At 37.0% G+C, this 17,596-nt stretch overlaps 1 protein-coding gene across 1 annotated transcript in view; it reads left to right on the top strand.

The window, feature by feature from the left end:
* NEK1 (NIMA related kinase 1) overlaps window positions 1-16,896 on the top strand; it is a 178,810-nt gene extending 161,914 nt beyond the window's left edge. Inside the window, exons 28-34 of the mRNA XM_007457386.1 lie at window positions 2,163-2,251; window positions 3,331-3,563; window positions 10,460-10,611; window positions 13,855-14,063; window positions 15,056-15,186; window positions 15,360-15,492; window positions 16,856-16,896. Of these exons, the coding sequence (XP_007457448.1) occupies window positions 2,163-2,251; window positions 3,331-3,563; window positions 10,460-10,611; window positions 13,855-14,063; window positions 15,056-15,186; window positions 15,360-15,492; window positions 16,856-16,896 (988 nt within the window). The remainder of the gene's footprint in view (window positions 1-2,162; window positions 2,252-3,330; window positions 3,564-10,459; window positions 10,612-13,854; window positions 14,064-15,055; window positions 15,187-15,359; window positions 15,493-16,855) is intronic.
* Window positions 16,897-17,596: the final 700 nt, after the last annotated feature.

Consider the following 17,596-nt stretch of genomic DNA (forward strand, 5'->3'; position numbering starts at 1 on the left):
CTTGTAACAGGGATTGTCAAATGTTTTCTGTAAAGGGCCAGATTGTAAACTTTTTTGACCGTGTAGACCATATGGTCTGTGATGCAGTTGTTCAGTTCTGCCTTTGTTCTGCAAAAGCAGCCATAGGTAACACATAAACAGGTGAGCATGGCTGCTCCAGTGCAACTTTATCTGTGAAAACAGGAGGTGGGCTGGACTTGGACATGGATGTAAAGCTGTGCAAGCATGTTTATTGCAGGAGAGTCATAGGAAATCATTTGAAATAGTCTAAATAATCATTAATATGGAAGTAGCTAAAATACTGTTCTCAGTATACTGCATAGTGGGTATGCAGCACTGAAATAAAATGGAGCTCTATGTATTAATATGGAAATATGTCAAAATATTGAATGATTAACAGAATAAAATTATATTGAATAAAATCATTTCCATATATTAGAGTAATGCTATGATAATCCTATTAAAATTATTATATATCCTTAAGTGAATATACATGTATGTAAACTTAAGGGAAAAGTATGGTAAGATGTACACAAAATTGATAACAGTAAAGGCAACTGGGAATTGAGTGGTTAGGGGACTCCTAAAAGAATCACTTTTTTAAAATTAAGATAAAATTTATATAACATAAAATTTATCATTTTAATCATTTTAAAGTATACAGTTTGCCACTATATGGTTCCAGAACATTCTCTCAACCCCAAAGGAACCCCTGTGCCCATAAGCAGCCACTCCCCATGTTCCCCTCCCCCAGCCCCTGGCACCACTGATGTGCTTCTATCTCTGTGGATTTGCCTATTCTAGATTTGACATTTCCTGTGGAACCGTACAGTGTGTGGCTTTTTGCATCTGGCTTCTTTTACTTATCATACTGTTTGCAAGGCTTATCTGTGTTTTAGGATGTATCAGTTCTTCATTCCTTTTTATAGCTGAATAATATTCCATTATATGAATATACCCTATATGTTTATCCATTGAGCAGTTTACGACATTCAGCAGATGATGGTGGGTCATTTCAAGAGTTGCTTCTGCCTTTTGGTTCTTTTGAATAGTACTGCTATGAACATTGTGTACAATTCTATGTTTGCACACCTGTATTCAATTCTTTTGAGTATATATATTTAGGAGTGGAATTGGCACAGCATATGGTAATTTTATGTTTCACTTTTTGAGGAACCAAGGAACATTACATTTCAAATGAAGAAATGTATTACTTGTATGATTAAAAATAAAGAAAAACTTTTAGAAATAAAAATAGAAAATTGCTCAAAATTTATAACTGAAAAAGTGAAAAATTATTTAAATTTGAAATGGACTAAAAAGTACTAGCAAAATTAAAACTGCCTTATAAACGAAAACCCCAGAAATAAATTACTGGCAACTTTTGCAGTATATTTTTCTAGTTTTTACATTTTTGTTAAAAAATTAATACATCCATTTAGTTCCCAGCATGTATTGAGATAAAAATTGTGAGTCTTTCTTTACATAAATCAATTCATTCCCTTTAAGGGTTAAAACGTTTTTGTGCATATTATTCTATTCCTTTTACTGTGCTACCCAGCATTTTTTCAAATCCTAACACCATTTAATATAAATTGGTCTGAAAATTGCTTACTTAATAATATATCTTGACTGTCATTCCATATCTGGTTATACAGATCTCTACTTCATTTTTTAAATAGCTGTATAATATTTCATAGTGTATATCATCATTGTTTTCTATTCTCTGATATTAAAGGCATTTTGATTGCTTACAGAAGTGGTTCTCAAACATTGCAACATTTTAAAACAGCTGTCTCAGCCTTATCCCCCAAAGTTCCTGACTCACAGGACTAGGGCAGGGCCTGAGAATTTGCATTTCACACAGGTCTCCATGTGTTGCTGACGTCTAGGGGCTGCACTTTGGGAACCACTGGGATGAGAATGTTGAGCCTGGTTGTTGTGAATGAGTGTGACTGGTGAAGGTTTGAACGGCTGAAACGTAGGATTGTGCTTATGAGAGACAGTGTGTGTATAAGTGAGAAGAGTATTCAGAAGAGGGATCACAGGGCTCTAGTGAACTTGTGTTCCACTCTTTTTGTTTCTCCCACTCTTTTGTATTTGAGAGTGTTTTTATTTCTAGTAAACCATGTTTTCTTAACTGGTGTTTCTATTTGTGGCAGGTTGGAAGATAGGATCACCATTCAGCAAAATGAAGTTTCTGAAGATGGAGCCCCAAGGAGCATGGATCACCTTGGTGAAGTTCACGTAGGTGAGCATCACTGTATTGGCCTGATTACTTTCTGGAAGGTCGTTAGCACTAACCTGTTCTATTTGGACTATATATTAATAGAGAGCATCACTAACCACTAACCTGAATTATCTAAAAAATATAATAGGCATAGAGCACTGGACTCCACATTTATTTTTTTATTGTTTTTTTTTGAAGTATAGTCGATTTACAATATTGTGTTAGTTTCAGGTGTACAGCATAGTGATTCATTTTTTTTAATTTGCAGATTAGATTCCATTATAGGTTATTACAAGATATTGGGTTATTACAAGGTATCTATTTTATGCACAGTAGTGTGTATCTGTTAACCCCATACTCCTAATTTGTCCTTCCCGCTCCCTCTCCCTTTTGGTAAACACAAGGTTGTTTTCTCTGTTTGTGAATTTGTTTCTGTTTTGTACATAGCTTCATTTGTATTATTTTTTATATTCCACATATAAGTTATATCGTACAGTATTTGTCTTTCTCTGCCTGACTTATTTCACTAAGCATTATTTTCTCCAGGTCCATGTTGCTGCAAATGGCAGAATTTCATTCTTTTTTATGGCTGCTGGACTCTGCATTTATAAGCCTGTATTGTTTGGCAATGTGGGCAGTGTAACTTTTTGGTCAGTTATCTTACTGAATGTTCAAAACAAAAAGAATTGCTTGCCAAAGCTAAGCCAGTATCTCAGGACATTAAATAAGTGGTCTTCTTATTTCTAATAGTACTAATTAAAATATAAGAAGTACAATTTTTTAATATCTAACCTATAGGAACAAAGATAACCTGGAGCTGTTGAGTGTTTAAACAGTACTTTTTCACATGTCCTTGCATTTGTGTCACATTTTGGAACTTCCGTTATAATGGAAGGATTTAACAAATTAAATCTCCTTTCTGAAAATAAAACATACCCGGTAAAAGATTATTTATAAGGTAATAAAATCACATGTATATTTGATTTTTTTTTCATGAAGTTTTTTGCTATGATTCATGTTAAATAGTGTACTATTTCAGTATCACTTAGCACATTAAGTACTGTATAGACTTGTCATGTAATCTTTCCTTTATTCCACAGAACCTGGAGTGGATGGTTCTCCACACTCTGAGTGTGATGTAGATGAATCTATGCAACCAGAACCATTTTTCCATAAACACTTGAAAGCAGCCTCTCAAGTCCAGTCAGTCCTTTGTTCACCAGAAGAATCCTCTCCACTTCGATCTCACTCTGGTTCACCACGAAGAAATAAAAAACAGAATTCCTTGCTGATTGGACTTTCAACTGGTCTATTTGATGCAAACAACCCAAAGGCAAGTATGCTCCTCAGATGGAAAACGTTATCCATTTGATAACATTTCACATTTACTATTTTTCTTTGATAAGCTATAATATTGAGTTTTAATCCCTTAAAAACACAAACACATACACACAAAAGCACACTCATCAAAATAAACAGAAACAAGAAAACCCCTCCATCTTCTCTCCAATACTGAAAAGAAATTGCCATTGAGAGTACAGCTAGGACAAAGGCTGCCTCATTGGCTCCATGTGCAGGGTCTCTTCATAAGGTCTACTTTTATTTGAGCAGAACATCCCTCTTAACACCCTCTTATTCTGTCCCCCTTTCCCATTCCCAACCCAAATTCCATTTTTAGTATTAGACTAAGCTTGAGCATTATGTCTTAAAGGGATGGAAGTGCTGTGTTGCCTAATTTATACCTAGAAGGATTAGTAGATGTGCATCTGCACTTTCTGGTAAAAGTTTTCCAGACCTCTTACCTTTTCTCACTCTCTGTTTTAAAAATATGTAATCAATTTTTTTCTTATTAAGAGATTAGAACATTATAGAAAATTTAGAAATGTAAGTAATCACATATCATTTTGTTATATTACTTTTCATATATGTAATTTTTACATATATGTAGCTTTTTAACAAAATAGGATGTCATGCATACTCTTTTTGTAACCTGCTTTTCTATTTAGTACATATTATAAAATTATTACAAATGTTATTTTTACAAAAACAGCATTTTGTCATATTGTCAAGTATTCTCTCATATCCTTCTGAAGGGCAACAAATTCCATTGTTTTGCTATATCATGCTTTCTTTAATCTGTTTTCATTGTTGGGCCTTTAGATTTCAATTTTCGTTGTTGTTATAACCACATTCATCTATATCTTTGTTCATATCCACAATTATTTCCATAAAATAAATTTTTGTAAGTGTAATTCAAAAGGATATATTGTATAATGTCTGATTTTCCTTCAAGAAACATTGTATAGTGCTATAAATAGTATGTGAGAGTTCATACTCTAAATAATACCAACTATTATCATTTACTTAAAAATTGTGTGTTTAATGAATGAGTAATGGTATCAACTCCTTAAAGTTTATATTTCTGTTTTTACCAGTGAGTTGAACATTTTTCATATATTTAACTCTGCATATAAATGAATTACCTGAATTCTCTTGTCCTTAACTGTTTTTAAAATATTTTTTAAATGAGAAATGATTTTCAGTTTAACTTTCCAGATGGATATGTTTTTACTTTGTGGAGTATTTTCTTATGATTTTCTTAAATGTAGAGACGGCTAAATTCTCTCACTTATCTGATAGCATTCAGATTTTCAAAGGTGTAAACTTAGCGTATCCTTGGTGGGCAGAAAACGATCACCGTATGATTCATGTACTTACTTTTGTCGTGAAGGTGTATAGCTTTCTTTATCCCAAAGCTTTTTAATAACTTACTGCTGTCTATAAAAGTTAATGGACTTTTAACTGAATAATACATTTGATTGCTTGATTTCCTTTCATGACCTTAGTTCAGCCTTAGTAGTTCTGTAGAAGTACTTACTCTGGACTTACAGCAAAGCAGATTTCATGTAGAGGGAGAGGACAAGAAAAATCTCTGGAAAATCAAAGCAGTCTATAGCCATTTAAGGCAAGGACAGAAAGCCATGCCTGCCTGTCCCGTAAATTTCTGAGATCATGAGAGTTCATCACTGTGCCAAAATAGTAAATAATCAGTGTTCGTAATGGTGGCTTTGAATCATGAAGAAAAGGTGAAAACTATTTATAAGCGTTTATATAATCCATTTACTAAAATGGGATAATTTAACCTCCTACAGAGATTTTTGTTAAAAGTTTTTTTTTTTTTTAAATGTTAAGTCATACTACTTTTGTCCTTTTTTTTATTAAAGGAAATCCTTCTTGAGCTTTGGATCCTAACCTCCCTCACCTTCTTAAAGAAGTCACTCCTTTACTTTTGCCCTCCAGCCTGCGTCATGAACGTCTTTCTCTGTGATGGGTTATTCCCACAGGACACCTGCTCTAACAGGTCCCAACATAAATGGCAAACTTCCCGTAAGCACACGTCCTCCCCTGCTCCCACTGCACTTCTCTTTGTTGTATTTTTGCAGTGTCCCCACCACTCACTTCCCAGTACATTCCAGTGTGGTTGTCAGCCCACTTCTCCACTGAAGCTTCTCTTGCCAAAATCACCAATTATTAGTACATTATCAAGTTCCCTGTACCTTTTTCTCTCACCTTTCTTGACTTTTCTTTCAACAGAGTTGATATACACCTTCTTTTATAATCATTTTATCTGTAGGCATCCTGCGTATCATACTTTCCTGGTTTTCCTCTGCATTCATTGTCACTCTCCGGTTTCCTTTGCTGCAGACACTCCTACTAACAGATCTCCTTAAAAGAGTATAGACTCTTCTGTCGTTAGGTGAATTGTTCTGTAAATGTCAAAAATTAAGTCCAGTGGTGTTGTTCATTTTTCTTTATCTTGACTGATTTTTTTGGTCTACATTAACTATTAGTTGCTGAGAAAAGAAGATTGAAAATTTTAACTATATTTGCATAACTATCTATTTCTCCTTTCAGTTCTGTCAACTTTTGCTCCATGTATTTTGAAGCTCTGTTACTGACTGAATAAGAATTTTGTATTGTTCTGTCTTCTGGGTGAATTGATACATTTATTGTTATGAAGCATCAACTCTGGAATAGTGTTGTTCAAGTCTTCTGTATCCTTTTTCTTTTCTTTCTACTTGTTTATCAATTACTGGGAAAACACTGTTGACATTTCCAGTCAATTGAATGTAAATTAATAATATTTATGTCTTCTTTATAAATTGACCCCTTTATCATTATGAAATGACTCACTTTATCCCTGATCCTATCACCTTGTTCTGAAATCTACTTTGCCTGGTTTTAACATAGCCATTCTAGCTTTCTTATGCTTAGTGTTTATATGGTATATATTTTTACATCCTTTACGTTTTTTTTTAAATTAATTTATTTACTTTTGGCTGCATTGAGTCTTCGTTGCTGCACACGGGCTTTCTCTAGTTGCGGTGAGTGGGGGCTACTCTCCATTGTGGTGCGCGGGCTTCTCATTGCAGTGGCTTCTCTTGTTGCAGAGCACGGGCTCTAAGCGTGTGAGCTTCAGTAGTTGTGGCATGTGGGCTCAGTAGTTGTGGCTCACAGGCTCTAGAGCACAGGCTCAGTAGCTGTACCGCACGGGCTTAGTTGCTCCATGGCATGTGGGATCTTCCCAGACCAGGGTTCAAACCTGTGTCTCCTGCATTGGCAGGCAGATTCTTAACCACTGCACCACCAGGGAAGTCCCTACATCCTTTACTTTTTTTTTTTTTTTTTGCAGTACGCAGGCCTCTCACTGTTGTGGCCTCTCCTGCTGCGGAGCACAGGCTCCGGATGCGCAGGCTCAGCGGCCATGGCTCACGGGCCCAGCCACTCCACGGCATGTGGGATCCTCCCAGACCGGGGCACGAACCCTTGTCCCCTGCATCAGCAGGCAGACTCCCAACCACTGCACCACCAGGGAAGCCCCATCCTTTACTTTTAATCATACTTATTTCATATAGACTTCTTGTAGTTGTCATATAGTTGAGTCTTGCTTTTTAACATTCTGACAGTCTTTTAATTAAAGTGGTTAGACCATTTATATTTAGTGTAATTTTCAATATATTATCATTATGATTGAGTTTAAACTTATCATTTTGCTATTTTCTATTTGTCTCATTACTTCTTTCATTCCTTTTTTACTTTTATTCTCCCCTTTGGGTTGAGTATTTTTAGTATTTTATTTAATCTCTACTATTTGCTTATAAAGTAGACTTTAAAAAACATTAATGGTCATTCTCAGTTTTCAGTATAAATCTTTAGTTTATCCTAGTCTGCCTTCAAATATTGTACCATGTCACGAATAGCATCAGAGCCTTACAACAGTACATTTCGATTCCCCTACTCTTGCCTATCCTTTGTGGAATTGTTGCCATGTGTTTTATTTCTGCATGTATTATAAATTCCACAATACATTTCTATTGTTTTTGCTTTCAGCATTCAATTATCTTTCACCGAAAGTAAAAATTGAGAAAGCAAGTCTTTTATATTTACATATTAACCATTTCTAACATTCTTCATCCCTTTGTGTAGAATTCGAATTTTTATCTGGTATTATTTTTCTACCACTTTAAGAACTTCTCTGACACTTCTTGTGTCCCTGTTGGTGATGATTTTTTTTTAACTTTTGTTTATTTAAAAACATTTTAATTTCACTTTCACTTTGAAAGGGTATTTCTACTAGATCTAGACTTACATTGTCTTCTGGGCTGCACTGTTTCTGACAAGAAACACCATAAATACAGTGGCAGCTTTCATAAGGCAGTTGTAACAGAGTGACTTAACAAAATTGAGAGTATAACACATAAATGAAGATTACTGAAGGTAAATTTGTAATAGGTCAGGATGAAATACTGTAAAGATGAGACCTTCTAGTGATCTCATGTGGGGAGTAGAGTGGAAGACTGATCTCTATGAAAACTGGAGAATTTATTTTCTTGTTATAGCAAATGCAGAGTGAGGGAAAGTAAATATTAATATACAATTCACAAATAACACAAGTGCCTTAAATGTCTTCTTTTGATTTGCTAAAATATCAATTCTTAGAAAATGTCTGTAATTTTTGCCTTTTGTAAGTGTTCATAATTTTTTAATGTTTTAAGTCCATTTTTAACCTCGTTTATGGGTTGAAGTGAGCAAGTATTTGTACAAGCTATTTTGAGGGTGTAGTGTTACCATTGAATTGCAGTAAGCAGAAGCTAAATAAATGTGCTCATCATAAACTATTTTATAGTACAGCCAGAGGATTACTAACATTTTATATTAAAAATACTACAGATGAAAAACTGAGTTGATGGAATTAAGTAGAATTTCATGTGAAGTTCTATTAGTGCAACTACTACTAAATTCATTCATTCTTTATGTGGTTGTCTTCATTTTTGAGAGAAAATAGAACCAACAGTGAAAGATCTAAAGGAACTGCATTTTTTTTAAGGTTTTAAGGTTTTTTAAAACATTGGTTTCCTGTTTGATTTATAATGGTACCAAATGCTAGCTGCATAAGTAATCATACTACAAAAAATTTTGGAAAAAATGAGTCTGACTATAAATGAAGTAATATCTCAGGCAACATGTTCTGGATTAATAACTATTTTCAGGAGGATTTCTTTCTATTAATGTCAGAACTATAGAATATTATTTAAACATTATGAAAGAAATCTAGTAGACTCAGAATTACAGAACTGGAAGTGTTCTTATATAAAATTCTTCTTATGAAGATGAATATCTTGTCTAAAACTTTAGCAGTCTGTTAGGGAAGACTGTGAACTTTAGGATTTTAAATACAGGACCTTTGGGAACTGTTGGATTGATGGGTGTGTAAACCCATTCCCAGAGGTACAGACCACTTGAAATTTCTTTCTAACCCTATTATTTTATGTTAGGTGATGAAGTTTATTTTAATTATTGACAGGAATAAACTAGAATTGAGATGATTTTACCAGGGCTAAAATTTATCTCAGCCTGAAAAATATTGCATCCTTTTGTGTAGTCCCCTTGTATTTAGGTATATAATGCGTATATGCTATTTATTTTTATCGATTAGCATGTATCTGGGTAAACTGTTAGTGGCTGCATATTTTGCATACCCCAGGTTTATAAAATATGTGGCTCAAACCATTAAAATAACAAACAAGTCAAGCGTAAATTCTGCTGACGGTACCATTGTTAAGTGCTTTAACCAGGCAGTGTATCTGCGCCATCTTGTAGCGCATCACCATTTTTTTTCTCGAGTGCTGTGATATGTAAATTACGTTCAAATAATAGAAGTCTATTCCTTTTTATTCTCACTAACAGATTGTACCAATAAAATTGGCCAAGTATATACATTTTCATTAATGTGCCAAACATTGTGAGTTCTGCACAGTCTCCCATCTGGTGCTGGGCTCTTATCGGGGCCTTAGGAGTCACGTTTCAGATCTTACCGACCCCTTTGGGGTTGACCAGCCCTGAGACTGACTTCTGTAGATGTGTGTGCCATAGCCCTGTCTGTCTGTCACGTTCCCTGTGGAAAGGGTGCTGGACAGAGGCTGTTCCTGTTATCCTGGTCTTACCCAGCACGGTTCACGTTTCAGGCACCTCCTCCATGTTGTGCTGTCTCATCACGGTGTGCTGGGCTCTTCCTCACCCTGCTGCTCCAGGTGCTGTCAGTGTGAACTTGGAGGTGCCTATCTTCCCAGCCGTCCTTTCTGGTGGGAAAGGCGCTCGCTGCTCGCAGTCCCTGCTTGCAGCCCGCTGCTCAGGGAGGCCCCAGTGGGCTCTTCTTTGCACTAACTGGAGGCCCTGCCTTAAGCTGTTGGCCACCCAGCATCTGTTAGGGCAAAGGGACACTAAGGGCCACCAGTTGTGTGGGGTGCTGCTTAGCCAAGCTTGGGCAAAAGTACCTGGAGCGCATTGGACGTCGAGAAGTGAGAGGAAGACTCAGGAGGGGTGCTGTGGCCAAGGGGTGGCAGGGCCTGACCCCGCTCCAGCTCCAGCTCCCTCCATGTGCACACCCCAGATAAACACCCTCTCTACCTTTTAAAGTCCACTTCACATTGAAACCCAAGCAGAACTCGCAAGCTTACTTTCATCACTGAAAAAACACTGAGCTGAAGTTCAAGAGAAGTAGGTTCTCAGCTTAGGCAAGTCGCCCCTGAAGCTTCTAGCTTTAAATGGATGATTGATATGTATATATAAATAACAAAATTATTATTAGCTCCAATTTTCTAATTTTTTCTCTCGCTTTAATTTTCTCACTGTCTCACTCCTAATAAGATATCGGCTGCCTTTTTATAGATGTTGAGGACATGTTCACTTCCAGACCTCTCAAAGCTGTTCAGAACACTGATGGATGTCCCCATAGTCGGAGATGGACGTCAGGACAATCTTGAAATGGATGAAATGGAAGATGAGCATGTTAAGGAAGGACCTTCCGACTCCGAGGACATGTGAGCATGATGACATTTGTAGATACCGACACTAACAGGATTTCTGAATTTACACATGTTCTAGAGATGGAGACTCACCACAGTTTTCAAACATGATCTGTAGCTGACCTTGCACTACTCCTTTAACTTTTTACAATGTATTTTAAAGTACAGTCAAGTAAACTTTGATATGTGTGTCTGCCTCTAAATACTGTAACTTAATGTCACTTGAGGAATGTAAGGACAGGGTCACCATTGTGTTCTCTGTCTTACTGGCCACTGAGCACCCATCACAACGCTTGATGTGGGTGCTTAATTGAGTGAACCTCAGCAGGATAATGACTGTTTGGTAGTTTGATGCCACATGGTACAGGGATTGCAGTGGGGAACTGAAGGACTCACTACTCTACTCTTCCCCAGGAAGATGCCAGAAAGCTCCACATCTGTCTCCTGCCGGCTGTGATTTCAAAACCATGGCAGTGGGGAGTTAGCAGGTGGAATAGTGTGTGTGTGTGTATGTGTGCGCACATGCTCACATGTGAGCTCTGCACTTAACTGCCTTCACAAAATTCCCTCCTTATTAATGCCTGAGGAATCCAGAATCTCAGAGGAAAATTTAACAACACTCCTGAAAGAGCTAGGAACTGGCAGCTCCTTGGACAGTAATACCCCTTCACTTTCCTTGATAGCAGTCAGCCTTCTCAGCCTATCCGACAAATGTTACAGCGTTTGGGGGGAAAGAAAACCAGAGTGTTCAAGAAGTGTATTCAAGTCACCGGGAAAATAGGTTGCAAAATGCTATAATTTTTATGATTTATTTTTTGATTTGTTTGAATTTAAGTTTCTCCTTTTTACCTCTGCCTTTCAGTAGAAACAATGTGTGTTTTGATCTAATTGAAAGCATGATATCAGTCTCATGATTTTTCTCCCTCTAATTCTTGAGCCGGGCACTGCATCTGGTGCATTTTATTTTCTGTTTTTGTTTTTCTTAAGGCTTGCCCTTTCTTTTTAAATTTCTAGCCAAACTTTATCTTTCAAAGGCTGACTTTTGAATTCTCTGGCTATCCAGTGGTTAGGACTCCATGCTCTCACTGCCGAGGGCCCGGGTTCAACCCCTGGTCGGGGAACTAAGATCCCACAGGCCACACAGTGTTGCCAAAAAAATAAATAAAATAAAGGTTGACATTCCCCCGCCCCCCATAGAGTTCTGTAGATTTTTGCTGATGCCCTCAAAATTTGGAGGAAGGGCTTCCCTGGTGGCGCAGTGGTTGAGAGTCCGCCTGCCGATGCAGGGGACACGGGTTCGTGCCCCGGTCCGGGAAGATCCCACATGCCACGGAGCGGCTGGGCCTGTGAGCCATGGCCGCTGAGCCTGCGCTCCGCAATGGTAGAGGCCACAACAGTGAGAGGCCCGTGTACCGCAAAAAAAAAAAAAAAAAAAAAAAAAAAAAAATTTGGAGGAAAAGTTACCATTTTATCCTCGCTTCTTCTGCTTGGCTGTGGTCATTAAGCACTTTATGTTGTATTTTTATTAAGCCTGTTGGATAACAGGACAACATTTCAGCATCTCTGTGGTTGACAAAATCCTTGGTAACAGTTTTTTCCTCGGAGGTTTTATAAGTCATCAGTTTTTATCTGAGTGAATATAGCTTATTTGTGGCTTATATTCTTTTAATTACTAGTTGATGACAGAATTTTATTTTAAAATTTAAGTTAGAAGCTTTTAAGGTTATTTTTAAAATTTGAAAAGTAAGTTTTTTTCCAAGTAAGTTACTCCATATGCATATAGGGAAATTTCACTTGACATTTTTCTTTAGAAAATATGCATTTTTTTGATCCAAACTTTATTTATGATCATATAATAAAACCTACTAAAAAGAAAATTCAGGACCAGGTTTTAAAGTACCTGAGTCAATTTTCTGAGTGCTCATTTCATAAAAAATCTTAATCCTCTTACACTTTTCTTACACGGGCGTAGTTAGCAGCCCACGCGCTTTAATACCATCTGTGGTGGAAACTAATTCCTCTACAGGAAGATCTTACCAACAGGTTGATGCCTGGCCACATAGCAGTGGCACCTAGCGGATGTGCTGGTCTGTAGGTCTGGTAATTAAATATCAAGCTAAATGCTCCTAGAAGGACGATCCAAAAGATTAGACACTGTCCTTCTCATTCTAATTGGATGGTGTTTGCTTTTCTTTAAGTGCTGCAAAGTCAAAGTGTAGGAGTTTGTACACATATGTACAAAATAAAGATATTTCTACATTAAAAATTATTTTTCTGTTAATGAGAATTTTGTATGAGGTCTCACATAATAATATTCATGTTTCAGTTCTTCAGTAAGTATTGAATTGTTTATTCAGTTAGAGTCTAAACTTTAAGAAAGGGCTTCATCAGCCTTGTGTTCCGCTTAATACTGCTTTTCCACTATTGAAATACTCACTGTGGGTCCCTAATCTTTCAGAGGACTTTATGTATCTAAAACTCGAATTAACTGTTAGTCTACAAGTTCTTCCTTTTGCTTGCCCCAGGGAGAAAGAAGCAGCTCCTCGGGGGAATGGAGCTGCCGAGTGTGCTTCTTGGGTCTTGTAGACGTGGTCAGAAGGCCTAAATCTCAGTGTCGTTTTTGTCATTTATTGACCACGTGGCCTTGACAAGTCACTTGAGCACCTTGATTCATAGTTTCCATGTTTCTAAAGTGAGTTTTGTATGGATAAAATTTAAATAGGATAAACAGCTTTAATAACTAAGGTATTATATGAATGTAAGATATTACTTGCATAAATCAGTTCATTTCAGCATCTGTAATTGCACAAAAGTAGAATTAATACTCTGGGCAGTGCCTGGAGGGCAAGACCCCCGCAGTGAGGCTAGTTCCCAGCTGTCGCACATCCACACCAAGATTTTGCTGAACCTTCAAAACTACATGAAAGAAAAATATTTAGTCTGGCTCTTCAATATTGAAGCATTCTTTCAAAACTTAAAGAATTAATAATGTTGATAGTTACGTGATTCTCTCTGACAAATCAGGACCATTTTATACAAGTCATCTTTGGGCGTACATATTCCAGAAGATGTGTCGTGTGCTTTATTTATCAATTGTGTGAATCCTCATTTCCTTTGTTAAAAACTATGTGTTTTTTCAGATTTCTTTTTACCCACAACGAGTACTTTTAAGTAGAAAGGAGCGCATGTATATTGAGTTGAAGTAAAATTTCAGAAAGGTAAAGTTTGGTAACGTTCCATTTAATTTTCAATTCTCAGTGTGTTTGAAGAGGCTGACACAGACTTACAAGAGCTTCAGGCCTCCATGGAGCAGCTGCTGCGGGAGCAGCCTGGGGAGGACTACAGTGAGGAGGAGGGTTCGGGCCTGAAGACCAGCGACGCGGAGCAGGCCGCCAACGGCACGGACGCGGGCGATGAGTACGACAGCCCTAGCAGCGAGAGCGCTCTCAACGAGGAGTGGCACTCGGGTGCGTGGTGGCCCACACTGCAAGCAGCGTGTCTCTTTCTGGCCTCCAACACGAGCCCCTTCCAGCCTTAAGTGAGACTGAAGCCTGCTCTGCATCGCTGACTTGCGTTCACTCTCTTCTCACACAGTCCGCATACAAAGTTGTCCCATTTCTTTTCCACTGAAGTATGGAAATGCTTTTTTGAAGCATTTTTATCCTGTTATCCTCCACTTCTTATTTTCCTAGTAATAAAGATAGTAACTTAGTTTTCTTAGCCCTTTGTGTTTTACAAAGGGCTTCCACATACAGTGCTTAACCAACAGGGTTAAACTGAAAGAGTTTTTAAAACCTTGACACTTTTTTTTTTTGTTTGGAAACAGTTCCTTGTTCATATCATTGACCCTAAGATGCATAGAAAATTTGTGTATTTAAATAACGATTGATTTGAGAAGAGGTAATGTGAAAAAGAGTGATTCTGCATTCATTTTTCTTTTACTAGAATTTTTCAAATTACCTTGGGCATGTACATGACATAAAACATATAAAGCATTTATAATACTTTTTAAGTGCCTTCCAAGTTTTATGATATACATCTTAGGTCATCTATGTGCTCATTCATGTTTGGCCCTATTTTTAATATCAAGTTTTTAAAAATAGGGTTGGTTGCCTCAGTGCAGAACATATGGGTATGCTTTTTCCTTTTTTTTTTTTTTTTAGCTAAATTCAGTGACATCTCTTGGAATAGTTTTTATTCTAACCTGACTTACTGTTTATGTCTATAAAAGAAAAGATTTCTAAAGTAACATTCCTGTTAAGACAAATTTATATATACATACATTGATTACCTGTATAAATGACAAGTATTATAATGACAGAAACTTTATATTGAACGTACAAGTAGTCTATCAATGACAGTATTCACGTGTCATAGGATTTTAATCAGTTATGGTAAGAATTATTTTATTCAGTCTTTTACATCATAAAATGTCTTCTTTTTTATTTATGTTTTTTAGATAACAGTGATGGTGAGATAACTAGTGAATGTGAATACGACAGTGTCTTTAATCATTTAGAGGAACTAAGGCTTCACCTAGAGCAGGAAATAGGCTTCGAAAAGTTCTTTGAGGTTTACGAGAAAATAAAAGTGAGTAAAATGTCACTTAAAACGTTTAATTTTGAAATATGCTCTGTTTGAATTACTAGTGAAATGTCAGTGATTTTTATTAGTCAGTAGACCCATTATAAATAATAAACAAAGTCTCCAATTAGAGGAGATTAACATTCAAATATTAATTTATATTTGGACATTTGGTATAGGCTGTTCATGAAGATGAAGATGAAAATATTGAGATTTGTTCAACAGTAGTTCAGAATCTTTTGGGAAATGAACATCAGCATCTTTATTCTAAGATTCTTCATTTAGTTATGGCAGATGGAGCCTATCAAGAAGGTAAGATTTCCGCACATCCTTATATTTTAAATAAATGTGCAGAAAATAAAATGACAGATGTAAATTGATGAGGTTATATCACATGCATTTTGGTGAAATCTGTATTGGAATTATATGAAGTACTTTGAAGCAGTTAACTGTGTCCTTCTCTTTGACTGTTTCTGGCATAAGCTTTTATTGGCTTAAGTTTTTTAAGTCAATATTTTAATTTAATTTGCAAGTAACATTTTGAATGAGATTTTTTTTAAAGCCTCCTTATTGGACAGCTCTAGAAATTAGAATACTTTTTTATTAAGGAGAAAGAATTAAATTTTTAGACACGTGTGTAAAATTTCTCCTAACTAGAACCAAATGTAATCTCTTCTGTTGAGAGTAAGTAGAGTTCATCTACAGTGATTTGAGGGTAAACCATTTTTATATTTGGAAAATATTTACCAATAGAATCACTCAATGTGTTAGGACTTTATTAAAAGTTATTAAAGTTAAAAATGTTTTTCCCCTTAAATTGGTCAAGAGCACTAAGCGTGGAACCTAGAGACCAGAGTTACAGTCCCGACTCTGACAAGCTGGTCATATGACACAAGGTGTTTTATTTTGTCTCGAGTTTGTTTCCTTTGCTATCAGATGGAGCATGACCTCCAACCTCCTGCACTGTGGTAGGTTTTCAGTGTGTTTATGGAGGCCCCTGTGGGCCTGGCACTTCATTTCTGTGGCCACTGAAGGGCATGGTCTGTGCTTACATGTTGTGTACAGTTTCCTTGGGAGATAAGACAGATAGATAGGAAAGAAAGTGTAAAACTATACATAGAAGTGCTCATTCTGAAATGCTTTCAGTGCAGTAGGAATTAGAGAAGGGAGATCAAACTGGGAAAAATGGAAAGAAACGTAGAAGGCATGACTTGTAGGGAAAAGAGCAAACCAGCAATTCATGGGTCTTAGGGTGGTTAGACTGACTGTATTAGGAGCTTCCTGTTGAGAATTAGTCTTTGTGATTGACCCTGTGAGATGTGTAAGGAACTGGAGGAAACCAGTGAAGGTTTCTGAAGTGAAAGGACTGACATAGTGGAAGAGGCAGCGGGAGCACCTGATGGAAACGGTAGAGGCAGTTGGCGTGAGTTGGTGAGGACCCGGACTTCGTGTTCAGAGGGCTGTTCAGTTCAGGTTTTTCAGAGCCAGGGTTTTATTAAAATATTTGACATTTTGACTCATGAAAACTTAAGTCTGCTAAAATCACAGCTCAAGAATGCTTTTTATTTTGGGAGAAACTTTATGGTTATGTAGACTTATTTACATTAACTGTAAGCTCAGCAAAAAATGTTTCTTGAGTTTAATGGAAGTAAAATTCTTGTTAAAATTCTAATAGTTATCGTTAAATTGAAACTAGAAAATCTTCAGGTAGAGTAAGTACTCTTTTTTTTTAATTTATTTATTTTATTTATTTATTTTTGGCTGCGTTGGGTCTTCGTTGCTGTGAGTGGGCTTTCTCTAGTTGCGGCAAGCGGGGGCCGCTCTTTGTTGTGGTGTGCGGACTTCTCATTGTGGTGGCTTCTCTTGTTGCAGAGCACAGGCTCTAGGTGTGCAGACCTCAGTAGTTGTGGCACACGGGCTCAGTAGTTGTGGCTCGCAGGCTCTAGAGCGCAGGCTCAGTAGTTGTGGCGCACGGGCTTAGCTGCTCCACGGCATGTGGGATCTTCCCGGACCAGGGCTCGAACCCGTGTCCCCTGCACTGGCAGGCGGATTCTTAACCACTATGCTACCAGGGAAGCCCAGTAAGTACTCTTATAGCTTCAGACCCCACTGCATTTTCATTACTTTTCTTCTTAAGCTAACAGAATAACTGCCAAGGAGTAGTTCAGGCCATTAGCAGCAAGGAACAGATTGAATGTAAACCAGTCCTTTTTATAAGCCAGCAGATAGTGCTGCCTGTGTGCTTCACTATGTAGTAGTTCAGATTACCAGAAATAGGCACAAACAGAATCACGTTTTATGCTTATGGTGGTTGCTATGAAACCTATCAGTAGAAATTTAAGGGAGCTCTTCTTTATTAAAAAAAAAAGTCAAAGGACAATAAAATACTTCCAGTTGGGGGAAAAAATATAAGAAC

This window comes from Lipotes vexillifer, unplaced genomic scaffold, assembly GCF_000442215.2.
Source record: "Lipotes vexillifer unplaced genomic scaffold, Lipotes_vexillifer_v1.1 scaffold668, whole genome shotgun sequence".
NCBI lineage: Eukaryota > Metazoa > Chordata > Mammalia > Artiodactyla > Lipotidae > Lipotes > Lipotes vexillifer.